Here is a 27,946-nt window from a genome sequence, read left to right on the forward strand (position 1 = left end):
ATTACAGTATACAAGGCATATGTACAGGTATACAAGCAAATATGCATATGTGATATGCAGGCATGTGGTTGTATACATATATGATGAAGGTATAAGATGATGTACATGTGTACAAGGTATATAGATATATACATGTACAAGGTATACAAAGTATGCACAGATGTAAGTACATGTGCTGTATACAAGTACATGTACAAGGTGCTACATGTGCCATGTATAAGGTATTAAGGGAGCAAAGCATGTGGCTACAGTATATGCTATATTAGTATATATACACATGTACAAGGTATACATATGCATAGATATAAGTACATGTGCAGCTGTATATGTAAGCACATGGTATGTGTATATAAGTACATGTACAAGGATATGCATGTATTACATAAGGCATGTACAAGGTACATGTTAATATGTCAAGGTATATACATGTACAAGGTATACAAGCATGCAATAAGGTATACAAGGCATGTACATGATAAGTACATGTACATTATATACATATACACATACATACATGCACAAGGTATGTCATGTACAAAGGTATACACATGGACAGGCATATAAGTACATGTACAAGGTATATGGTACACAGAGCATGGGCACATGCAGTGTATGGGTAATACATAGAGCACAAGACATGTACAGGTATACAAGTAATGTGCAGATAAGCATGCACAAGGTATATAAGAGATGTACATACATGCACATGTGCAAGTATATACTACAAATATGTATACACCAACAAAGAGAAATCATAAGTGCACTGTGTTTGTCCAACAGAAAAACAGATGGGACGTGCAACTATGACCACCCTAGAAAATGCCATGCCCATATGACAACAGGAAAATGCAAACTCCCTTCCTGTAAGCTTTTTCATTCTGAACTGTGTACCTCTTCAGTACAGGAAAGACTGTGCTATAACTTAAATTGCCAGGCATACCATCTAAAGGGGACAAAAAGATACAAAACATCCAGGCCATGGGAAAACCTGGGTAGCCACAGCCACTCAAGAGGGAGAGGTTTTTTTAATGCCAGGAAGGAAAAAAACTGGCAGGAAATGGCAGAAATCGTAAACCAAATCCAGTCATTCCTGGAGTGGAACCACAGTCGATGGCCTCCACTCCAAACCAACAGATACAGATACTAATGCCGGAAAAAAAAATCTCCCCCAGTACCAACAATACCACCAGTCCGATAACATTCTTCTTTGCAAATATACAGGGTCTAAAGCCAGCAACAAACAACAAAATACCTTTCATCCGTGGACTGCTTGCAGAGGCAAAGGCAATGTTCGCGGCTTTCACTGAGACCCACATAAAGGATCACTTGGACAACGAAATATGGATCCCAGGTTACAACCTATACAGATGTGACAGAGTGAACAGGCAAAAGGGGGGGGGGGTTGGCCTGTACATTGCAGAGTCACTTGTTTGCGCAGAACTGCTTAATGCCTCAAATGATGTAGTGGAAGTTTTAGCAGTAAAGGTCGAGAACCAAAACCTAGTCATTGTGGTAGTCTACAAGCCTCCGGATGCAACATCCCAGCAATTCCAGGAACAGCTGTTAAAAATTGACCACTGTCTGGAAAATCTTCCAGCTCCTGCACCCAACATCTTGCTCCTTGGGGATTTCAACTTAAGGCACCTAAAATGGAGGAATATAGCAAATAATATTGTTGCAGTAATAACACCAGGAGGCAGCTCTGATGAAAACTCACACTCACACGAGCTTTTAAATCTCTGCACAAAATTCAATTTAAACCAGCAAATAATAGAGCCTACTAGACTGGAGAATACACTAGACCTCATCTTCACTAACAATGATGATCTGATAAGAAATGTCACCATATCAAAAACAATATACTCAGATCACAACATAATTGAGGTTCAGACATGTATGCGTGGAGCCCCAGACCGACATAATGAGACTAGTCACGAGGGAGCATTCACCAAATTCAACTTTAATAACAAAAACATAAAAGTGGGACCAAGTAAACCAAGTCCTAACCGATATAAGCTGGGAAGATATACTAAGCAACACAGACCCCAACTTATGCCTAGAACAGATTAACTTGGTGGCACTCGATTTATGCACAAGGCTTATTCTTCTAAGAAAAAGGAGGAGTAGATGTAAAATAGAAAGAGACAGGTGCTCCCTTTACAGGCGACGGAAAAGAATAACAGAGAGGCTAAAAGAGGTCAATATATCTGAAATGCGTAGGGAGACACTGGTCAGAGAAATAGCAAGCATCGAACTTAAGCTAAAGGAATCTTATAGGAGTCAGGAATCGCGGGAAGAACTAAAAGCCATAAATGAAATCGAAAGAAACCCAAAGTATTTCTTCTCCTATGCCAAATCAAAGTCGAGAACAACGTCCAGTATTGGGCCCCTACTTAAACAAGATGGGTCCTACACAGATGACAGCATGGAAATGAGTGAGCTACTCAAGTCCCAATATGACTCAGTTTTTAGCAAGCCGCTAACCAGAATGAGAGTCGAAGATCAAAATAAATTTTTTATGAGAGAGCCACAAAATTTGATTAACACAAGCCTATCCGATGTTATCCTGACGCCAAATGACTTCGAACAGGTGATAAATGACATGCCCATGCACTCTGCCCCAGGGCCAGACTCATGGAACTCTGTGTTCATCAAGAACTGCAAGAAGCACCTATCACGAGCCTTTTCCATCCTATGGAGAGGGAGCATGGACACGGGGGTCGTCCCACAGTTACAAAAAACAACAGACATAGCCCCACTCCACATAGGGGGCAGTAAAGCAACAGCAAAGAACTACAGACCAATAGCACTAACATCCCATATCATAAAAATCTTTGAAAGGGTCCTAAGAAGCAAGATCACCACCCATCTAGAAACCCATCAGTTACACAACCCAGGGCAACATGGGTTTAGAACAGGTCGCTCCTGTCTGTCTCAACTATTGGATCACTACGACAAGATCCTAAATGCACTAGAAGACAAAAAGAATGCAGATGTAATATATACAGACTTTGCAAAAGCCTTCGACAAGTGTGACCATGGCGTAATAGCGCACAAAATGCGTGCTAAAGGAATAACAGGAAAACTCGGTCGATGGATCTATAATTTCCTCACTAACAGAACACAGAGAGTAGTCGTCAACAGAGTATAGTCCGAGGCAGCTACGGTGAAAAGCTCTGTTCCACAAGGCACAGTACTCGCTCCCATCTTGTTCCTCATCCTCATATCCGACATAGACAAGGATGTCAGCCACAGCACCGTGTCTTCCTTTGCAGATGACACCCGAATCTGCATGACAGTGTCTTCCATTGCAGACACTGCAAGGCTCCAGGCGGACATCAACCAAATCTTTCAGTGGGCTGCAGAAAACAATATGAAGTTCAACGATGAGAAATTTCAATTACTCAGATATGGTAAACATGAGGAAATTAAATCTTCATCAGAGTACAAAACAAATTCTGGCCACAAAATAGAGCGAAACACCAACGTCAAAGACCTGGGAGTGATCATGTCGGAGGATCTCACCTTCAAGGACCATAACATTGTATCAATCGCATCTGCTAGAAAAATGACAGGATGGATAATGAGAACCTTCGAAACTAGGGAGGCCAAGCCCATGATGACACTCTTCAGGTCACTTGTTCTATCTAGGCTGGAATATTGCTGCACACTAACAGCACCTTTCAAGGCAGGTGAAATTGCCGACCTAGAAAATGTACAGAGAACTTTCACGGCGCGCATAACGGAGATAAAACACCTCAATTACTGGGAGCGCTTGAGGTTCCTAAACCTGTATTCCCTGGAACGCAGGAGGGAGAGATACATGATTATATACACCTGGAAAATCCTAGAGGGACTAGTACCGAACTTGCACACGAAAATCACTCACTACGAAAGCAAAAGACTTGGCAGACGATGCACCATCCCCCCAATGAAAAGCAGGGGTGTCACTAGCACGTTAAGAGACCATACAATAAGTGTCAGGGGCCCGAGACTGTTCAACTGCCTCCCAGCACACATAAGGGGGATTACCAACAGACCCCTGGCAGTCTTCAAGCTGGCACTGGACAAGCACCTAAAGTCAGTTCCTGATCAGCCGGGCTGTGGCTCGTACGTTGGTTTGCGTGCAGCCAGCAGCAACAGCCTGGTTGATCAGGCTCTGATCCACCAGGAGGCCTGGTCACAGACCGGGCCGCGGGGGTGTTGACCCCCGGAACTCTCTCCAGGTAAACTCCAGGTAAACATGTACAAGGTATACAAGTACATGTACAAGGTATACAAGTACATGTACAAGGTATATAAGTACATGTACAAGGTATACAAGCACATGTACAAGGTATACAAGTACATGTACAAGGTATACAATACATAAACAAGGTATACAAGTACATGTACAATATATGCAAGTACATGTACAAGGTATATACGTACATGTACAAGGTATACAAGTACATATACAAGGTATACAAGTACTTGTACAAGGTATACAATTACATGTACAATGTATACAAGTGCATGTACAATGTACACGTACATGTACAAGGTATACAAGTACATGTACAAGGTATACACGTACATGTACAAGGTATACAAGTACATGTACAAGGTATACAAGTACATGTACAAGGTATACAAGTACATGTACAATGTATACAAGTACATGTACAAGGTATACACGTACATGTACAAGGCATACAAGTACATATACAAGGTATACAAGTACTTGTACAAGGTATACAATTACATGTACAATGTATACAAGTACATGTACAAGGTATACACGTACATGTACAAGGTATACAAGTACATATACAAGGTATACAAGTACATGTACAAGGTATACACGTACATGTACAAGGTATACAAGTACATGTACAAGGTATACAAGTACATGTACAAGGTATACAATTACATGTACAATGTATACTAGTACATGTACAAGGTATACACGTACATGTACAAGGTATACAAGTACATATACAAGGTATACAAGTACATGTACAAGGTATACACGTACATGTACAAGGTATACAAGTACATGTACAAGGTATACAAGTACATGTACAAGGTATACAAGTACATGCACAAGGTATATAAGTACATGTACAAGGTATACAAGTACATGTACAAGGTATACAAGCACATGTACAAGGTATACAAGCACATGTACAAGGTATACAAGTACATATACAAGGTATACAAGTACATGTACAAGGTATACAAGTACATGTACAAGGTGTACAAGTACATGTACAAGGTATACAAGTACATGTACAAGGTATACAAGTACATGTACAAGGTATACAAGTACATGTACAAGGTATACAAGTACATGTACAAGGTATACAAGTACATGTACAAGGTATACAAGCACATGTACAAGGTATACAAGTACATGTACAAGGTATACAAGTACATGTACAAGGTATACAAGTATATGTACAAGGTATACAAGTGCATGTACAAGGTATACAAGTACATGTACAAGGTATACAAGTACATGTACAAGGTATACAAGCACATGTTCAAGGTATACAAGTACATGTACAAGGTATACAAGTACATGTACAAGGTATACAAGCACATGTACAAGGTACACAAGTACATGTACAAGGTATACAAGCACATGTACAAGGTATACAAGTACATGTACAAGGTATACAAGTACATGTACAAGGTATACAAGTACATGTACAAGGTATACAAGTACATGTACAAGGTATACAAGTACATATACAAGGTATACAAGTACATGTACAAGGTATACAAGCACATGTACAAGGTATACAAGTACATGTGCAAGGTATACAGACCATAGCTGACAACAGTGACATACTACTATATAGAAAGTCACTTGTTATGCTGAGCATTTCCTGCAAATTAGGTCAGTTTTGTCCCAGGATGCGACCCACACCAGTCCACTAACACCCAGGTACCCATTTTATACTAATGGGTGAAGATTGGATAGCAGATTTCTTACGGAAAGACGTTCTAATGTTTTCCAGCCGTACCGGAGGATCGATCCCCGGACCTCTGTGTGTGAGCTGAGTACGCTAGCGATTGAACTATGTCAGTGTATACATGTTCAGAGATTACCTTAAATCCCTAACTAAGGTATTCAAGTATTCTAAACTGGTGGTGAACAGCTGACATACAACCTTAATGACCCTCATGTAGTCGATAGACTTTAAACTCAGGCCCGTGGCCTGGTAGGCAAAGCTCTCGCTTCACACGCTGAGGGTCCGTGTTTCGATCCCCGGCAAGGGTGGAAACACTGGACGTGTTTCCTTACACCTGTTGTCCCTGTTTACCCATGAATAAAATAGGTACCTGGGTGTTAAAGGACTGGTGTGGGTCGCATCCTGGGACTGTATACCTTGTGCATGTACTTGTAGAAATAAAGATATTATTATTATTATTATTATTATTATTATTATTATTATTATTATTATTATTATTATTATTATTATTATTATTATTATCTTTATTATTATTATTATTATTATTATTATTATTATTATTATTATTATTATTATTATTATTATCTTTATTATTATTATTATTATTATTATTATTATTATTATTATTATTATTATTATTGTTATTATTATCTTTATTATTATTATTATTATTATTATTATTATTAATATTGTTATTATTATTATCTTTATTATTATTATTATTATTATTATTATTATTATTATTATTATTATTATTATTATTATTATCTTTATTATTATTATTATTATTATTATTATTATTATTATTATTATTATTATTATTATTATTATTATTATTATTATTATTATTATTATTGTTATTATTATTATCTTTATTATTATTATTATTATTATTATTATTATTATTATTGTTATTATTATCTTTATTATTATTATTATTATTATTATTATTATTATTATAATTATTATTATTATTATTATTATTATCATCATCATTATTAACCATTTTCATTAATCAGAGGAAATTTAACAAATCGTCTCAACCTCACAAAAAAAACTGAAAAGAATCATTGTCAGGTAATTTGTTTGTTGATATAAATGTTTCCTGCCCGAACAATACATAAAATTTACTCTCGGTCTGAATAACAATATTTATTAATTACATTTAATATAGTAAGAATTGCGAGAATGAACCGTAATAGTCGTGGTAATTGTGTGTGTGTGTGTGTGTCCAAGGAGGTGGTGTATACCGCCAGTCTGGCGCTAGGCTGGTGCAAGGCTTGGTCATGGTGAAGCAGCCTGTTAGTGCTCTCTCTCACTATTAAGGATAAGTGAGGGTAGACAACCTTCATGCAGACACACCTTCACAACAACAACAAAGGTGACGACCAACCTCTGACGCTCCAGATTTCTGCCTGGGTATTATATGAGAGTACTTATGTACCAAGAACGTGACCACATACTTAAAAGAGTCATCATTATCATCATAATCTTGCTTTCTCTTCATCCTCCTCATCCTCTTCTTCCTCTTCCTCATCTTGGTCTTCATCTTCTTGGTCTTCCTCTCATACCCAGATGTTGCAGCGGCTGTTCAATACATTTATTTCCTTTGGATTTCCTGAGAGATAACTTGAGAAAGCCTATTCTGTTCACCTTCAAAAAATTTTTAACATTTATGTAGCCGACACAAAGGAAGGTTCAGATGCTTATTGGACTGTGTAGATGGCGATCCGCTAATATCAGTTTAAAATTGAAATTATATTTCTCTGTGAGATCTGACAACGACTTTCTGAACGGTGAACGTTCCTTATTTTGTTGAACAAATTGAGATATTAATTTCTGTGTGATCAAGGTCCATGATGTACTAGTACATCATGGTGATCAAGGTCCATGATGAACTAGTTCATTATGGTGATCAAGGTCCATGATGTACTAGTACATCATGGTGATCAAGGTCCATGATGAACTAGTTCATTATGGTGACCAAGGTCCATGATGTACTAGTATATCATGGTGATCAAGGTCCATGATGTATTAGTTCATTATGGTGATCAAGGTCCATGATGTACTAGTACATCATGGTGATCAAGGTCCAGGATGTACTAGTATATCATGGTGATCAAGGTCCATGATGAACTAGTTCATTATGGTGATCAAGGTCCATGATGTACTAGTTCATTATGGTGATCAAGGTCCATGATGTACTAGTACATCATGGTGATCAAGGTCCATGATGTACTAGTTCATTATGGTGATCAAGGTCCATGATGTACTAGTTCATTATGGTGATCAAGGTCCATGATGTACTAGTACATCATGGTGATCAAGGTCCATGATGTACTAGTTCATTATGGTGATCAAGGTCCATGATGTACTAGTTCATTATGGTGATCAAGGTCCATGATGTACTAGTACATCATGGTGATCAAGGTCCATGATGTACTAGTTCATTATGGTGATCAAGGTCCATGATGTACTAGTTCATTATGGTGACCAAGGTCCATGATGTACTAGTACATCATGGTGATCAAGGTCCATGATGTACTAGTTCATTATGGTGATCAAGGTCCATGATGTACTAGTACATCATGGTGATCAAGGTCCATGATGTACTAGTTCATTATGGTGATCAAGGTCCATGATGTACTAGTTCATTATGGTGACCAAGGTCCATGATGTACTAGTACATCATGGTGATCAAGGTCCATGATGTACTAGTTCATTATGGTGATCAAGGTCCATGATGTACTAGTACATCATGGTGATCAAGGTCCAGGATGTACTAGTATATCATGGTGATCAAGGTCCATGATGTACTAGTACATCATGGTGATCAAGGTCCATGATGTATTAGTTCATTATGGTGATCAAGGTCCATGATGTACTAGTACATCATGGTGATCAAGGTCCATGATGAACTAGTTCATTATGGTGATCAAGGTCCATGATGTACTAGTTCATTATGGTGACCAAGGTCCATGATGTACTAGTACATCATGGTGATCAATGTCCATGATGTACTAGTTCATTATGGTGATCAAGGTCCATGATGTACTAGTACATCATGGTGATCAAGGTCCATGATGTACTAGTTCATTATGGTGATCAAGGTCCATGATGTACTAGTACATCATGGTGATCAAGGTCCAGGATGTACTAGTATATCATGGTGATCAAGGTCCATGATGTACTAGTACATCATGGTGATCAAGGTCCATGATGAACTAGTTCATTATGGTGATCAAGGTCCATGATGTACTAGTTCATTATGGTGATCAAGGTCCATGATGTACTAGTACATCATGGTGATCAAGGTCCATGATGTATTAGTTCATTATGGTGATCAAGGTCCATGATGTACTAGTACATCATGGTGATCAAGGTCCAGGATGTACTAGTATATCATGGTGATCAAGTCCATGATGTACTAGTTCATTATGGTGATCAAGGTCCATGATGTACTAGTACATCATGGTGATCAAGGTCCATGATGTACTAGTTCATTATGGTGATCAAGGTCCATGATGTACTAGTACATCATGGTGATCAAGGTCCATGATCAGTGGTCAGTCGTCACGTGAGGTCACAGACCCTGAGCTGCTTTGGGGATTAGCGTGGACGGTTACAAAGCATGGCTTGCTTCTGCAGTGTTTTAAAAATTGAGGTTGGAGAGTTGAAGGAGGAGGTCTTGCTTCTCCAGGAGGAGATTAGGAGGCTGAAGGTCCACCTCAATGGGTCTGGGAGAGAGTGTGAGGTGGCTGGAGTTGTGGGAAATGAGGCTTCTAGCAGTGAGGTGCAGTCTGTCTCTCGCTGTGAGGAGGCTGTAGTTGGGGAGGTAGCAACGGCTACAAGCAGTGAGGTGCAGCCCAGCACCTGCTACAAGTGGCGAGTGGTTCACAGTAATGGGAGGCGCATCAGAGTAAGGAAAGTTAAGAGTGAAGATCTGAAGGTAGGAAATCACTTCTCTGTTCTTCAGGATGAATGTACTTCAGTGGCCAGTGAAGGTAAGGGTACTACTGCCCCTGCTAATGGAGGTAAGCACATTCTTGTGGTTGGTGACTCTCAGGAAAGATATATTGACCGTGCTTTTTCTAATAGGAATAAGAAGATGAGAGATAGAGTGTGCTTCCCTGGAGCTGGTGTTGGGGACATAGTCAACAGGCTGGATAATATCATGTCAGGTAATTGGAACAAGCCCATTATCTGTCTCAGTGCTGGTGGAAATGATATTGGGAAGGGTAGGAGAGAAGAGCTGCTAGATAAGTACAGGTCAGCTATAGATTTCATTAAGTCTAAGGGAGGGATCCCAATCATATGTAGCATCTTGCCTAGAAGGGGAGTAGGAAATGAATGGTTGTCTAGGGCAATTGGTGTAAATTGCTGGCTAGACACATACTGCAAGGAACTTGCAATCCCATTCATTGACAACTGGAACAACTTTTATGGCAAACATGATATGTATGCAAGGGATGGGGTACATCTCTCTGGGGCTGGGGTGGTAGCACTTGCAGACTCGATTGAGAAGGCCATTGGTGAAATGCCTATGATTTTAAACTGATAGAAGATAGAGGTATGGGTGTGTGTGGGAAACAAGCAGGTTGCAACACTAGGGTTCGAAACAGTAAATGTATAAAAGGCATTCAGCATGAAGTTATAAATAAAAACAATAGATCAGGTCAGCAAACAAAAGGGGACAGCAGAGGGCAGCAAGGGACTAGCTCCCTTAAGGTTTACTATACTAATAGCAGGAGTGTAAGAAATAAGATAGATGAGCTAAGATTAATTGCAAGTGCAGGAAACATGGATATTATTGCTATAACAGAGACCTGGCTCAATCTGAAAGATAGAGAGATGCCCTCTGAATGTCACATACAAGGCTATAAATTATTCCACACTGACAGGGTCAACAGGAAAGGTGGTGGAGTAGCGATGTACGTCAGAGACAATTTAAATTGTTGTGTTAGACAAGATATAAAATTAGAAGCGTCAGCCACTGAATCTGTTTGGTTACAGCTTCTCGAGGGCCGAGAAAAACTAATTTTGGGTGTGATTTACAGGGCCCCAAATCTTGATAGGGAGTGCAGTAAACTTCTATGGGAAGAAATTCGTAAGGCATCTACAAACGAAAATGGTGATCAAGGTCCAGGATGTACTAGTTCATCATGGTGATGAAGGTCCATGATGTACTAGTTCATCATGGTGATCAAGGTCTATGATGTACTAGTTCATTATGGTGATCAAGGTCCATGATGTACTAGTATATCATGGTGATCAAGGTCCATGATGTACTAGTTCATTATTGTGATCAAGGTCCATGATGTACTAGTTCGTCATGGTGATCAAGGTCCATGATGTACTAGTTCATTATGGTGATCAAGGTCCATGGTGTATTAGTACATCATAGTAATCAAGGTCCATGATGTACTAGTACATCATAATAATCAAGGTCCATGATGTACTAGTACATCATGGTGATCAAGGTCCATGATGTGCTAGTATATCATAATAATCAAGGTCCATGATGTACTAGTACATCATAGTAATCAAGGTCCATGATGTACTAGTACATCATAATAATCAAGGTCCGTGATGTACTAGTACATCATAATAATCAAGGTCCATGATGTACTTGTACATCATGGTGATCAAGGTCCATAATGTACTAGTACATCATGGTGATAAAGGTCCATGATGTACTAGTACATCATAATAATCAAGGTCCATGATGTACTAGTACATCATAATAAAGGTCCATGATTTACTATTACATCATAGTAGTCAAGGTCCATGATGTACTAGTACATCATAATAATCAAGGTCTATGATGTACTAGTACATCATAGTAATCAAGGTCCATGATGTATTAGTACATCATAGTAATCAAGATCCATAATGTACTAGTACATCATAGTAATCAAGGTCCATGATGTACTAGTATTGTCATGTAGGGGGGTAATGATTGAATAGGATATAAGTGGGGAATATGGGGGTAATGGTTAGGGGAATATGGGGGTAAGAGGAGGGAGTTAGTAGGCAGGGAACAGGCAGGTGAAGTGGTAGGAGAGATGATTAGCGGAGGTAGGTAGGTAATGACAGGTCAGTGGTGACCACCACGACACTCTCATTAACTCTACACTACTCACTAACATATGCCTCGCCCATTCTTCACTCATATAAACAAAATAAAATATAAGAAAAAAGAATAAATAACGGGGACAGTGAATATTACTATTCTACTCAAACACAGTTTATTATTAAGTCCTTGTACAATAATATATTTGGGAACAGGAGTACATCATTGGGGTTCAGATAAATGGGGTGGTACACATAAGCAGTGAGACAGGGAAATACAATCAATTTGACCAAAATTAATGTAATTTACAATATAGTTCAGAGGACAGTTCACTACAGGAACTAAGCCACAGGTCCCAAGACCTACACAGCACTCTGCCCAATGTCTGCCAGTACTCTGCCCAATGTCTCCAACAGTCTCTCCTCCCAAGACTCTCCAGCTCAGCTCTGCTCACAGGCCAGAGCTCTGCTCGAATCTCTGCTCAGGAGCTCTACACCCCAGCAGCAGCTCCGCTCGAATCTCCTGATCATGCTCTTCCTTGGGCTTTTATGGTGGTCCAAGCACCCTCCACAACCACGTGTACGACCTGACGCCTAGGTCTGACGCCGTCAAGAACAAAAGACCTCAGACGTGGGCGTGGCTACAGACGTTTGCCAAGGCAAGGTGTGACCATATAATTGGTTAAATTAGGTCTCCCCAGAGACCTCACAAGCCCAGCTGGACTGCATCACATCCCCCTTTCTCCCCCAATTTAAAATATCTGAGAACTAGGACAATTTGTCCTAGTTATTAGACTATTTTAATCCTAACCCCTTAATTCTATTACAATACAAAGACAAAATTATACATAATACAAAATTATTCAACTACATATATTTCCCTCAGCCTCCTCAACTCCCACAAGGCAGCGTAATCAGTACACCTGGCAGTTGGCCAGCATAACAGTTGCTCTCTGGTGCAAAGCCTCCTTACCCGTCATTTCTCCTTAAACCTAAATATCGGGCTCCAGTGCCTTCCCTACTTCTACTAGAAATGCACTAGCCAATGTTAGTCACCCTCGCACGTTATCCATTGGGCCAAACCTCTCTAGGCTTCTATGGCGTGGAAAACTGCTCCAACGGGTTGCATTCTTTCAAGTAACTGCAACTGGAACACTTCACGACCACTAAGGTCGCGTTTTCGGCACACTTCACATGCACACTACAAAGGTGTGATGACAAAGTTGATCCCATGTATCAGAAACCTTCCCTATGAGGATAGACTAAGGGCCCTGAATCTGCTCTCTCTAGAAAGACGTAGAATTAGGGGGGATATGATTGAGGTGTATAAATGGAAGACAGGAATAAATAAAGGGGATGTAAATAGTGTGCTGAAAATATCTAGCCTAGATAGGACCCGCAGCAATGGTTTTAAGTTGGAAAAATTCAGATTCAGGAAGGATATAGGAAAGTACTGGTTTGGTAATAGAGTTGTGGATGAGTGGAACAAACTCCCGAGTACAGTTATAGAGGCCAGAACGTTGTGTAGCTTTAAAAATAGGTTGGATAAATACATGAGTGGATGTGGGTGGGTGTGAGTTGGACCTGATAGCTTGTGCTACCAGGTCGGTTGCCGTGTTCCTCCCTTAAGTCAATGTGACCTGACCTAACTAGGTTGGGTGCATTGGCTTAAGCCGGTAGGAGACTTGGACCTGCCTCACATGGGCCAGTAGGCCTTCTGCAGTGTTCCTTCGTTCTTATGTTCTTATAGTAATTGGTGCCATATACAGGACGCCTCACACTAACATCCTAGCGTTTAGTGGCACATTAAAAACACTGATTACAGATACATGAATAAACACCAGCTAGACTTCAACATCAACCTTGGCATAACAGATGACCGACCTGTTGCTGACTTCACTAACAATATGAACAATACACTACTCATAGCAGCAATTACAAGACCAACGAGACGAAGTTGAGTGCGACCATTATTGACCATATATAGACAAACATACTAACCCCTTTAAAGTGGGGATAATCACGAACAACACTACGGACCACTACCCACCTTTTCTCCTAACAGACATTTGTAAGCAACCAATGGAATATAATAAGTTACTTATTGATGGAATATAATTAGTTACTTATTGATAAGTAACTTCACTGCAGAACTAAGCTCAGTTGACTAGCCTACACAATTTTCGAATGTTGTTGGTATCAATGAATGGGTAGAGATATTTCTACTCAAAATATATAGACTATATAACATTGTCCTATAAACAGTAAACAGATCACTAATAAAAGACAAACTTGTTCATGGCTTACTAACACCATCCTAAGAAACATCAATATGAAACATTAACATGATAAACAGTATAGAAGGGGCTTAACTAAAGAATTTATTAAACGCCATACGTCAGTCCTCCCTAAATTAATCATAAAGTCCAAGCAACTACATTATTCTAATAAATTCACTGAAACGAGAGATATAAAATAAAGACTTGGAAGACTATCAAATCCTGGCCACCACAAACTGAACAAAACTCCAGCCGAAACTCCAGCCTAGTGATAGGTATGATAAATGACTTCTCAACCATAGGATCAAATCTCGCCAGTAAAATTCCAAACACCAATGTCCGAGCTAATGAATATCTAGATGTAAACTTCCTATCATCCCTCCATCCTGCACCAACAGAGCTCACTGAAGTAACCATGATTACTAACTCTAAAAAAAACAAATCAGGAAATGTAACCCAAGTACCACCACTACTGTACAAACAAGCGGGTTAGATCCTTCCACCCACTACTGAATTCCTTCATAAAATCACAAAGCATCCTCAGCTCCTGCCAGTTTGGCTTCAGCAGAAACAAAAGCACAAATGATGCAATTATAAAATGCTAGACCTGCTTTATACAGCATTTGAACAAAACGAATACCCGCTTGGACTCTTTATCCACCTTAAAAAAGCTTTTGATACAGTAGACCACAGCATGCTACTCCTCAAGCTTGATCATTACGGTAAATGAGGCCGTGCACTTGCATTTATCAAGTCGTACCTTACTAATAGAAAGCAATACGTCTCTATCAAGGACACAACCTCCTCAACAAGACCCCTGGACACTGGTGTACTAAATGGAAGCGTTCCTTTTATACATCAACGACCTTCCAAGTGTATCACAACAACTTAGACCTATTCTCTTTGCTGACGACACGACTTTTGTCATCTCTCACCCTAATCTAATAGCAACCTGGATGGCTGTCAATAAACCTACACTTAATATAGACAAAACCTTCTAGGTTATATTGAGCAAGTGAGGTCCAACTATGGGTTTTTAATATGTCTACTTTAATTATGAGAACGGTATATACCATGACCAGGGAGTCTTGGGTATGATTTATTGGCCGCAAAACAGAAAAATACGTCGATTTTTTTTGCACAAGTAGCTACCTGGGTGTTAGCTGACTGTTGTGGGTCGCATCCTGAGAACAAGATTAACCCATGCTGCCCGAAATGTTCTGTATAACCAGGAGCTTTCTATACGGTCTGTCATAGAGGTCAGCTATGGTCTGTAGAAGTTGTACCAAGTACTTGTACAAATAAAGATTATTATTATTATTATTATTATTATTTTTTCTGTCAAGATTTTATTGGATATTTCTCTTGTGTTTCCGGGAGTGCAATCTGAGGGACTTTCAGAGGTCGTCAATGAATAAGGTGTTAGACCTCATTCAGTAACGAGGGCATTGTGTAAGGGAATGACAGAGGAGGAGATAGAGATGGTGCAGGAGGTGGAGGGGATGTGAGGAAGGTGAGATGAGGAGGAGGAGGAGGAGGAGGAGGAGGAGGTGGACCCCTGTCCTCGTTATTATCAGTCAGTGGCTGCCCTCACCACAAGTATAGTTGGACCTACTGGACAGTCTCTCAGTGACAACACTACCGCCAGAGTCTCCACCGCTGCCTGCATAGTCTCCTCCACTCCCTTTAAAGTTTTCTCTGCTTTCATAATCTCCACCGCTGCCTTCACCACCTGCACTGCTGCCTTTTTCGTCTCTACCACTACCATCATCACTGTTTACATCGTCACCGCCACTGCCTCGCCGTCTCCACCACTGTCACCACCACTGCCTCGCCGTCTCCACCACTCTCACCACCACCACCACACCACTCTCACAGGCATGTAGTACCTCCCAATATTCCAGTCGTTTCCTTCCTCCATCATCCATTCTTCTTTAAGAATTTATCCTCGAGATGAGTGACGAATGATTGTGTGAGTCTTCGCCAGGCAGGCTAAGACGCACTTCGAGCGGTACTGACTTCGAAGTGCCTCAGCTGGACCGATGGAAGTACATTGCAATGGCGGAAATCAAGCCAAAGGAAGGAATTACTATAAAAAAAACTTGATGCAAATATGAAAAAAAAAAATCCTCAGTGTAAAATTGACGGAGCGGAAATACCAGGAAGACTTCTTACGTTCGTATTCACGTCTTGAATATAGATCTAGCTTGTTTATTCAAAATTCTTCGTAGTATCTGGCGTAAATGTTCTTGCATTTACATTTTATCAATTCTACAGCGATAGTAATTTCTCAAGAGCCACGATCGTCTAGATATAACAAAATTCATGTTACGTTGTGTGGAAAAGCAGAAATGATCGTATTTTGGATTAACTTTTCTATCTCGACTTCATTTTTAGGGGAAAATTGAAGAAAATCATAATCTTGGCCTGTATGTACCCGCGATATATCTCTGAAAATGCCTGTGTTGAGTACGATAGAGAGCACGTGAGGTTGTTTGCTCACTTGAGCAGCAAGGGGTCTCCTGGGGTCACCTTTCTCAAGCGAAGGTGACCCTAGCAGACTCAAGAAGATGACACCAGGAGACTCAAGAAGGCGAGGATGACACAGCATCGTAATGCTGAAGGAATGAGAGACCAGCTGCAAGGAATGACAGAGAACGACTGATCCACTGCAGGAAAGTGGCAGGGAACGACTGATCCATTGTGAGGAATGTTAGGGAACAACTAATCCTCTGCAGAGAGTGACAGGGAACGACTGACCCTCTCAAGGGAATGACAGGGAACGACTGCTCCTTAGCAGGGAATGACAGGGAACGACTGATCCTTTGCAGGAAGTGACAGGGAATGACTGATCCTCTGCAAGGAGTGACAGGGAACGACTGATTGCTCAGGGGATGCCACTCTGACCTTGAAGTTATGACACTACTGATAATATAGAACTTCCGCTAGTGCCACGTGTGGCACTCTCACACACAAGTACACACACACACACACACACACACACACACACACACACACACACACACACACACACACACACACACACACACACACACACATTTTTAAAAAAGGAGACAGAAAAGAGGCACTAAACTATAGACCTGTGTCATTGACGTGTATAGTATGCAAAATTATGGAGAAGATTATCAGGAGGAGAGTGGTGGAGCACCTGGAACGGAACAGGAGTATAAATGCCAACCAGCACGGATTCATGGAAGGCAAATCCTGTGTCACAAACCTTCTGAAGTTTTATGATAAAATAACAGAAGTATGACACGAGAGAGAGGGGTGGGTTGATTGCATCTTCTTGGACTGCAAGAAGGCCTTTGACACAGTTCCTCACAAGAGATTAGTGCAGAAGCTAGAGCATCAGGCGCATATAACAGGAAGGGCACTGCAATGGATCAGAGAATACCTGACAGGAAGACAACAACGAGTCATGGTACGTAATGATGTATCACAGTGAGCACCTGTGACGAGCGGGGTCCCACAGGGGTCGGTCCTAGGACCAGTGCTATTTTTGGTATATGTGAACGACATGATGGAAGGGTTAGACTCAGAAGTGTCCCTGTTTGCAGATGATGTGAAGTTAATGAGGAGAATTAAATCTGATGAGGACCAGGCAGGACTTCAAAGAGACCTGGACAGACTGGACACCTGGTCCAGCAAATGGCTTCTCGAATTTAATCCTGCCAAATGCAAAGTCATGAAGATAGGGGAAGGGCACAGAAGACCACAGACCGAGTATAGGCTAGGTGGCCAAAGACTGCAAACCTCACTCAAGGAGAAAGATCTTGGGGTGAGTATAACACCGAGCATGTCTCCGGAAGCACACATTAACCAGATAACTGCTGCAGCATATGGGCGCCTGGCAAACCTGAGAACAGCATTCCGATACCTTAGTAAGGAATCGTTCAAGACACTGTACACCGTGTATGTCAGGCCCATACTGGAGTATGCAGCACCTGTTTGGAACCCGCACTTGATAAAGCACGTCAAGAAATTAGAGAAAGTACAAAGGTTTGCGACAAGGTTAGTTCCAGAGCTAAGGGGAATGTCCTATGAAGAAAGACTAAGGGAAATCGGCCTGACGACACTGGAGGACAGGAGGGTCAGGGGAGACATGATAACGACATATAAAATACTGCGTGGAATAGACAAGGTGGACAAAGACAGGATGTTCCAGGGAGGGGACACAGAAACAAGAGGCCACAATTGGAAGTTGAAGACACAAATGAGTCAGAGAGATATTAGGAAGTATTTCTTCAGTCATAGAGTTGTAAGGCAGTGGAATAGCCTAGAAAATGACGTAGTGGAGGCAGGAACCATACACAGTTTTAAGACGAGGTTTGATAAAGCTCATGGAGCGGGGAGAGAGAGGGCCTAGTAGCAACCGGTGAAGAGGCGGGGCCAGGAGCTAGGACTCGACCCCTGCAACCACAAATAGGTGAGTACAAACACACACACAAACACACACACACACACACACACACACACACACACACACACACACACATCTATATAAATACACAGGTGAGGAACGAAACAAAAAAGAAAACCTGACATGGATACAACAACCACAAGAAATGTTAGAGCCAGAGAACAGGTGATAACACCAAAGACAGAAGAAATTTAGGAAAGAGAGAGCAGCGTACCTGAGCTCGCATGTGTTTACACGTCAGTAAACCAGTTGAATATATCCAACACTAGAGCGAATAAAGGGGAAGTGAGACATTGCACTTCGCTGTACCACCATGATGACTCATAAACCAATGAACGGGTGAGGTTTGAAACCAAGGCGAGTGAGTCGTGAACCTCCACCCTTATCCTGGTTGATATCTCATCATATTAATACGATTTCATGTGCCATAATGACTTATAAAACACGAAACACTGTGTAAGCCACTTTAAGACAGCCTCTGCAATGCCATTATTTAAAAGAGGAGCCCGACAGGAAGCTGTCACAAGAGACTTGTAAACTCACTAGACAGCAATATAAGATAAATATTCGTATAGGGGGGGGACAACAAACTTTTCTGAGTGTCAGGTGGGAATCAGAACAGGATGGGCGGGATTTACAAACCTCTCAGAGGCATGAGGAACTCAGGTCCAGCAGATCAGAGCGTCATACACACACCGTTGGTTTACAAACTAGAAGAAAGATTTAGATACACTGATACACGCAGAAGATCACCTGAGGGGAAACTTGGGAATCAAACTGGTATGAGGAATTTTCATAGATAAGGGAATACTTAAATAACAGAGAACAGTTACTTTAAAAAAAGATAAAGCTTAAGTTAATTATACTGAAACATCGGAGAAGAGAGACACCTGCAGGAACTTTACTGAGACTGTTTCGTCTGAGGAACTTTACTGAGACTGTTTCGTCTGAGGAACTTTACTGAGACTGTTTCGTCTGAGGAACTTTACTGAGACTGTTTCGCCTGAGGAACTTTACTGAGACTGTTTCGTCTGAGGAACTTTACTGAGACTGTTTCGCCTGAGGAACTTTACTGAGACTGTTTCGTCTGAGGAACTTTACTGAGACTGTTTCGCCTGAGGAACTTTACTGAGACTGTTTCGCCTGAGGAACTTTACTGAGACTGTTTCGCCTGAGGAACTTTACTGAGACTGTTTCGCCTGAGGAACTTTACTGAGACTGTTTCGTCTGAGGAACTTTACTGAGACTGTTTCGCCTGAGGAACTTTACTGAGACTGTTTCGCCTGAGGAACTTTACTGAGACTGTTTCGCCTGAGGAACTTTACTGAGACTGTTTCGTCTGAGGAACTTTACTGAGACTGTTTCGTCTGAGGAACTTTACTGAGACTGTTTCGCCTGAGGAACTTTACTGAGACTATTTCGTCTGAGGAACTTTACTGAGACTGTTTCGTCTGAGGAACTTTACTGAGACTGTTTCGTCTGAGGAACTTTACTGAGACTGTTTCGTCTGAGGAACTTCACTGAGACTGTTTCGTCTGAGGAACTTTACTGAGACTGTTTCGTCTGAGGAACTTTACTGAGACTGTTTCGTCTGAGGAACTTTACTGAGACTGTTTCGTCTGAGGAACTTTACTGAGACTGTTTCGTCTGAGGAACTTTACTGAGACTGTTTCGTCTGAGGAACTTTACTGAGACTGTTTCGTCTGAGGAATTTTACTGAGACTGTTTCGCCTGAGGAACTTTACTGAGACTGTTTCGCCTGAGGAACTTTACTGAGACTGTTTCGCCTGAGGAACTTTACTGAGACTGTTTCGTCTGAGGAACTTTACTGAGACTGTTTCGTCTGAGGAACTTTACTGAGACTGTTTCGCCTGAGGAACTTTACTGAGACTGTTTCGCCTGAGGAACTTTACTGAGACTGTTTCGCCTGAGGAACTTTACTGAGACTGTTTCGCCTGAGGAACTTTACTGAGACTGTTTCGTCTGAGGAACTTTACTGAGACTGTTTCGTCTGAGGAACTTTACTGAGACTGTTTCGTCTGAGGAACTTTACTGAGACTGTTTCGCCTGAGGAACTTTACTGAGACTGTTTCGCCTGAGGAACTTTACTGAGACTGTTTCGCCTGAGGAACTTTACTGAGACTGTTTCGCCTGAGGAACTTTACTGAGACTGTTTCGCCTGAGGAACTTTACTGAGACTGTTTCGTCTGAGGAACTTTACTGAGACTGTTTCGTCTGAGGAACTTTACTGAGACTGTTTCGTCTGAGGAACTTTACTGAGACTGTTTCGTCTGAGGAACTTTACTGAGACTTTCGTCTGAGGAACTTTACTGAGACTGTTTCGTCTGAGGAACTTTACTGAGACTGTTTCGTCTGAGGAACTTTACTGAGACTGTTTCGTCTGAGGAACTTTACTGAGACTGTTTCGCCTGAGGAACTTTACTGAGACTGTTTCGTCTGAGGAACTTTACTGAGACTGTTTCGTCTGAGGAACTTTACTGAGACTGTTTCGTCTGAGGAACTTTACTGAGACTGTTTCGCCTGAGGAACTTTACTGAGACTGTTTCGCCTGAGGAACTTTACTGAGACTGTTTCGCCTGAGGAACTTTACTGAGACTGTTTCGCCTGAGGAACTTTACTGAGACTGTTTCGTCTGAGGAACTTTACTGAGACTGTTTCGCCTGAGGAACTTTACTGAGACTGTTTCGCCTGAGGAACTTTACTGAGACTGTTTCGCCTGAGGAACTTTACTGAGACTGTTTCGTCTGAGGAACTTTACTGAGACTGTTTCGTCTGAGGAACTTTACTGAGACTGTTTCGTCTGAGGAACTTTACTGAGACTGTTTCGCCTGAGGAACTTTACTGAGACTGTTTCGCCTGAGGAACTTTACTGAGACTGTTTCGCCTGAGGAACTTTACTGAGACTGTTTCGCCTGAGGAACTTTACTGAGACTGTTTCGCCTGAGGAACTTTACTGAGACTGTTTCGTCTGAGGAACTTTACTGAGACTGTTTCGTCTGAGGAACTTTACTGAGACTGTTTCGTCTGAGGAACTTTACTGAGACTGTTTCGTCTGAGGAACTTTACTGAGACTGTTTCGCCTGAGGAACTTTACTGAGACTGTTTCGTCTGAGGAACTTTACTGAGACTGTTTCGTCTGAGGAACTTTACTGGGACTGTTTCGTCTGAGGAACTTTACTGAGACTGTTTCGCCTGAGGAACTTTACTGAGACTGTTTCGTCTGAGGAACTTTACTGAGACTGTTTCGCCTGAGGAACTTTACTGAGACTGTTTCGTCTGAGGAACTTTAGTGAGACTGTTTCGCCTGAGGAACTTTACTGAGACTGTTTCGTCTGAGGAACTTTACTGAGACTGTTTCGCCTGAGGAACTTTACTGAGACTGTTTCGTCTGAGGAACTTTACTGAGACTGTTTCGCCTGAGGAACTTTACTGAGACTGTTTCGTCTGAGGAACTTTACTGAGACTGTTTCGCCTGAGGAACTTTACTGAGACTGTTTCGTCTGAGGAACTTTACTGAGACTGTTTCGCCTGAGGAACTTTACTGAGACTGTTTCGTCTGAGGAACTTTACTGAGACTGTTTCGCCTGAGGAACTTTACTGAGACTGTTTCGTCTGAGGAACTTTACTGAGACTGTTTCGCCTGAGGAACTTTACTGAGACTGTTTCGCCTGAGGAACTTTACTGAGACTGTTTCGTCTGAGGAACTTTACTGAGACTGTTTCGCCTGAGGAACTTTACTGAGACTGTTTCGCCTAAGGAACAAGCTTCTTCAGTTAAGAAAATTGTTCCACGGGTGAAACATCTCAATTAAATTTCTCAATGCAGCTGCGTCATGTTTCTTCTCTTATTCACTTTGCGCCATTTATGTCCAAGGAAATAAAACTGCCAGAGCGGTAGAAGAATCATCGCTGGGAGCACAAACAATGGCACACTGGAGGCTCTAAGAAAAGCTCTAAGAAAAGATATGACAGGAATATTTAACGTCAATCATTCCAAAGTTAAGAGGAATAACCAAAAGTAAACATCGATGGCATAAACAGGCGCGTGTGTGTGTGTGTGTGTGTGTGTGTGTGTGTGTGTGTGTGTGTGTGTGTATGTGTGTGAGTGTGTGTGTGTGTGTGTGTGTGTGTGTGTGTGTGTGTGTGTGTGTGTGTGTGTGTGTATGTGTGTGTGTGAGTGTGTGTGTGTGTGTGTGTGTGTGTGTGTGTGTGTGTGTGTGTGTGTGTGTGTGTGTGTGTGTGTGTGTGTGTGTGTGTGTGTGTGTGTGTGTGTGTGTGTGTGTGTGTGTGTGTGTGTGTGTGTGTGTGTGTGTGTGTGTGTGTGTGTGTGTGTGTGTGTGAGTGTGTGTGTGTGTGTGTGTGTGTGTGTGTGTGTGTGTGTGTGTGTGTGTGTGTGTGTGTGTGTGTGTGTGTGTGTGTGTGTGTGTGTGTGTGTGTGTGTGTGTGTGTGTGTGTGTGTGTGTGTGTGTGTGTGTGTGTGTGTGTGTGTGTGTGTGTGTGTGTGTGTGTGTGTGTGTGAGTGTGTGTGTGTGTGTGTGTGTGTGTGAGTGTGTGTGTATGTGTGTTTTCTTTAATAATTTTCGTTTTAATATCTTTAAATTCTTCTAAAACATTGTTTTTCATTCCAGTTCGTGACAGATGACAGAAGAAAGTGTTCTCGTGGTGCATGAAAGCAGAACAAGGTTGTCTATTAAGTCTGACTCCATTCCCAAGTCTAACTACATGACCAAGTCTAACTCCATGACCAAGTCTGACTCCATAACTGACATCAACTCCCCTGGCAAGTCTACCTTCACCAGGATGTTCTCCAAGCCGTTCATGTTCTCTAGGCCCAGTTTTATGATGAGAGATGAAAACAGTGTAAAGCTAACCAAGGAGTCCATCAGACAAACTAGAGCTCTGATACACACTCAGGAGGACGTCAAGGACACTCTGTGTGGCATTGGTCCCTTCAAGCCCAAGTGGCTGCAGGTGAGTACCAACTTCCGCCTTCCAGAGGATGGAAGTTGAAGGAGAGTGGACAACTATTGAGAATTAGGTTCTAGGTCTCCATAAGCAGTTCTGTTGAGAATTAGGTAATGTTCTAGGATCTCTGTGAACCACTCTCTGGTCACGAAATTCTCTAAAGAGCAATGTTAAATTCTAAGTCAGGTGCTTTTTTCGAGCATATACTGGCACTCTGAGTGCCAGGCTGGGCAACTATGAGATAATGCCAGATGGGAAGAAGAACAAAACAATACAGAAGTTCATTGGGCGTGCACTCTATATATGTATATATACAGTAAACTGCACACACATTATTTCTCAATCCACAACAGGATTTGAACCTGCGCACTGCATCAAGGTACACAGTACTTTATTCACATGAGAGACCCCTGAAAAATAACACAAGTAAATGAAAGAAAACAGGAATATATATATATATATATATATATATATATATATATATATATATATATATATATATATATATATATATATATATATATATATATAATCATGTATACCAAGACGGGTAGGCCTATAGTCTAAGATGATAACGAACCCGTAGGCTTATCTGAAAGATTCGCCTATCGAGTGGTCTGGTCCCTGAGATGAACAGACAACATCCTTGAGATTAACTGCTGAAGGGTTCTTAATCCAAGGAACTGGAACTACCTTCCTCTTCATTGGATCAAAAGCTGACTACAGCCGTTGACAGAAAAGACACTGTATTGCCCCTTTGGAGCTAGAGCTTCATTATAGATAATAATAATAATAATAATAATAATAATAATAATAATAATAATAATAATAATAATTATTATTATTATTATTATTATTATTATTATTATTATTATTATTATTATTATTATTATTATTATTATTAATAGTAGTAGTAGTAGTAGTAGTAGTAGTAGTAGTAGTAGAAGGAGTAGTAATAGTAGTAGTAGTAGTAGTAGAAGGAGTAGTAGTAGTAGTAGTAGTAGTAGTAGTAGTAGTAGTAGTAGTAGTAGTAGTAGCAGAAGTAGTAGTAGTAGTAGTAGTAGTAGTAGTAGTAGTAGTAGTAGTAGTAGTAGTAGTAGTTATTGTAAAAGTATTAATATTTGTAGTAGTACAGTAATTTGCATTAATAGCAAACAGCAATAGTAACTATAACAGTATTAATAGCAGTACTAGTAGTACTAGCATTGCCTCCCACCCTTCTTGACCTGCTTACTACAACCAGCAGAGCAGCATGAACCAGAGTCAGGAGGGTGAGGGAGAGAGCCTTCTGCTTTATCACAAGATAACTTACTGGTGCGTCCCTCGTGCAGGTGCTGGCACTGAAGGAGGTGTACGTGTTGTGCTACTGCCTGGTGGGACTGACACAGGGGATGTTCTTCACTTACACTGTCTCTACTCTCTCCACCATAGAGAAGAGGTTTAAGCTGACTAGCAAACAAACAGGTGAGTGCCCTGGACGGTAGTAGACGGTGGATAGACGGTAGAGGAGGCAAATAAGCTGGGATAGACGGCGAGGATGGCTAGCCTAGACGGTGGATAGGCAGTAGAGAAAGATAGAGGGGTTAGTTGAGTGTTAGGTAAGGGGAAAAGGTGGTGAGTGTTAGGTAAGGGGAAAAGGTGGAAGACGTAATGTTTGGTGGACCAGAGATGAACAGTTGATGTTTCTTAGACAAACAGAAGTGGCAACAACAGAGAAACAGAAGTGGCACCAACAGACAAACAGGAGTGGCACCAACAGACAAACAGGAGTGGCATCAACAAATAGGAGTGGCACAGACAAACAGGAATGGCACCAACAGACAAACAGGAGTGGCATCAACAACCAGGAGTGGCACAAACAGACAAACAGGAGTGGCATCAACAAACAGGAGTGGCACCAACAAACAGGAGTGGCACCAACAAACAGGAGTGGCACCAACAAACAGGAGTGGCACCAACAAACAGGAGTGGCACCAACAAACAGAAGTGGCACCAACAAACAGGAGTGGCACCAACAAACAGGAGTGGCACCAACAAACAGGAGTGGCACCAACAAACAGGAGTGGCACCAACAAACAGGAGTGGCATCAACAAACAGGAGTGGCACCAACAAACAGGAGTGGCACCAACAAACAGGAGTGGCACCAACAAACAGGAGTGGCACCATTAAAGAACAATATATGTATCAAGTATGTGACCTACTTCTCACACTTTATATATACTCAACGTGACTATCATGTCAGCCAATTGTAGTGATGCGGGGGAGTCCTGGTGGTGAGTACCGTCATGATGATGATGATGATGATGATGATGATGATGATGATGATGATGATGAGCAGAAGACAATGAAGAATGCAAATGAGGTCATCTCCCTTGAGTCAACTTACTTAGAGTTGATGGAATTACTTTCCAAGAAACTTCTCCAGTGACCTAGAGTGATTAAGCAGGCTGTTGGTGTACTTATAGTACAGAGAGTTAGAGGGAAGCTATTGGTTACTTCCCAAGCGTTTGAGAGGAAAAGGCAGAAAGAATAGGAAACATTTCGCCTCTCTGTTATACCCACGATGTTTCTCTCTCTCGTAAGAGAGAGAGAAACATTATTACGAACACAAGTAAAAATTGGCCTGTGAGACCTGGTCGTAATGGGAATGTTTAGCAAACAAAACTCAATATTTGTCTTCACCAGGTGATATATACAGGTATGTACACTATGTACATACCTGTACAGATAGAATAGTAAGTGTACACCACGGTGAAAGATGGCAAAGCAGAAGCCAGAGAGTGTGTACCGTGCTCAACCAGCAGCTAGGCAAGTCTGCCAATGCTTACCACAAGTGAACCACTTTGCTGCAGCTTTGGCAGGCTTGCCTGTGATTGGCCAGTGAGCCAAGGTACTGATTTAACGACGGGTACCCTATTGATCATTAAACCCTTAGCACCCGGTTTGCAGGTTGAGAGGCAGCCTATATGGGAGTGTGACTTATGCCAAATAAATTGTAACATACTCTTTGTATGTCACAACTTCCTACACTAATAATAACATTTGTGACTTCTGAGGAATGTAAGACCATAAGAAAGAAGGAGCACTGCAGCAGGCCTACTGACAGATGCAGATCCAAGTTACTCCAGTACCGTCACACAGTGCTGTCAAGGGACACACTTGTCATATCTACAATGATACTGTCAGGGAGACACACTCATCACATCAATAGTCACACTGGGAGACACTCATCACATCAACAGTCACACTGTCTGGGAGACACTCATCACATCAACAGTCACACTGTCTGGGAGACACTCATCACATCAACAGTCACACTGTCAGGGAGACACACTCATCACATCCACAGTCACACTGTCAGGGAGACACACTCATCACATCCACAGTCACACTGTCTGGGAGACACTCATCACATCAACAGTCACACTGTCAGGGAGACACACTCATCACATCCACAGTCACACTGTCAGGGAGACACACTCATCACATCCACAGTCACACTGTCTGGGAGACACTCATCACATCAACAGTCACACTATCAGGGAGACACTCATCACATCTCCCGTATTTACTTCATCTCCAGGGACATTACATCCAACTAACTCCCTCCACTTCCCCCTCCTCTCATTTCCACAGGAACCATCCTCTCTGGTAATGACATCTCCCAGGTGATTCTGGCGATGATCCTGGGATACTACGGTAACTACGGTCACCGTCCTCGCTGGCTTGGCTTCGGAGTGCTGTGCGCAGCTGTCTCCTGCTTCGTAGCAGCCCTGCCTCACTTCATCTACGGACCTGGCCAGGATGCTGTCGACATTGTCGACGCCACGTACACCGGTCTGGGGAATCTTGTGGACAACGTGACCGGAGTCGCTAGGAAAGCTAGTAAGTTTCGGAAGGTACAGAGTGCGTGTACCTTACTGTGTGTGTGACACTTTAACGGTGAGAACACACTCAGTGTACTACTATCCTTCTCTGTATGTGATAGTCACATAGTGGAAACACCTTTAGCATACTGCTACACGACTATATGTGATAGTTACACAGTGGGAAAACTCTCAGTATGCTGCTGTCTCACTAAATGTGATATTTACATGGTGGGAACACACGCAGTGTGTTGTCACCCTTCTCTTTATGCCAGTTACACACTGGGAACACAGTCTACCTAATCTATGTTTGCCCTGTCATATTTCACCACACAGACCGCG

General features: G+C 41.6%; 1 protein-coding gene across 1 annotated transcript in view; it reads left to right on the top strand.

The window, feature by feature from the left end:
* The first annotated feature begins 15,895 nt into the window (after positions 1 to 15,895).
* LOC128706043 (solute carrier organic anion transporter family member 74D) overlaps positions 15,896 to 27,946 on the top strand; it is a 47,898-nt gene continuing 35,847 nt past the window's right edge. The window contains exons 1-4 of the mRNA XM_070096676.1: positions 15,896 to 16,189; positions 23,401 to 23,743; positions 25,069 to 25,201; positions 27,375 to 27,623. Of these exons, the coding sequence (XP_069952777.1) occupies positions 23,411 to 23,743; positions 25,069 to 25,201; positions 27,375 to 27,623 (715 nt within the window). The 5' untranslated portion in view covers positions 15,896 to 16,189; positions 23,401 to 23,410. The remainder of the gene's footprint in view (positions 16,190 to 23,400; positions 23,744 to 25,068; positions 25,202 to 27,374; positions 27,624 to 27,946) is intronic.

The sequence above is a fragment of the Cherax quadricarinatus genome, chromosome 54, assembly GCF_038502225.1.
Source record: "Cherax quadricarinatus isolate ZL_2023a chromosome 54, ASM3850222v1, whole genome shotgun sequence".
NCBI lineage: Eukaryota > Metazoa > Arthropoda > Malacostraca > Decapoda > Parastacidae > Cherax > Cherax quadricarinatus.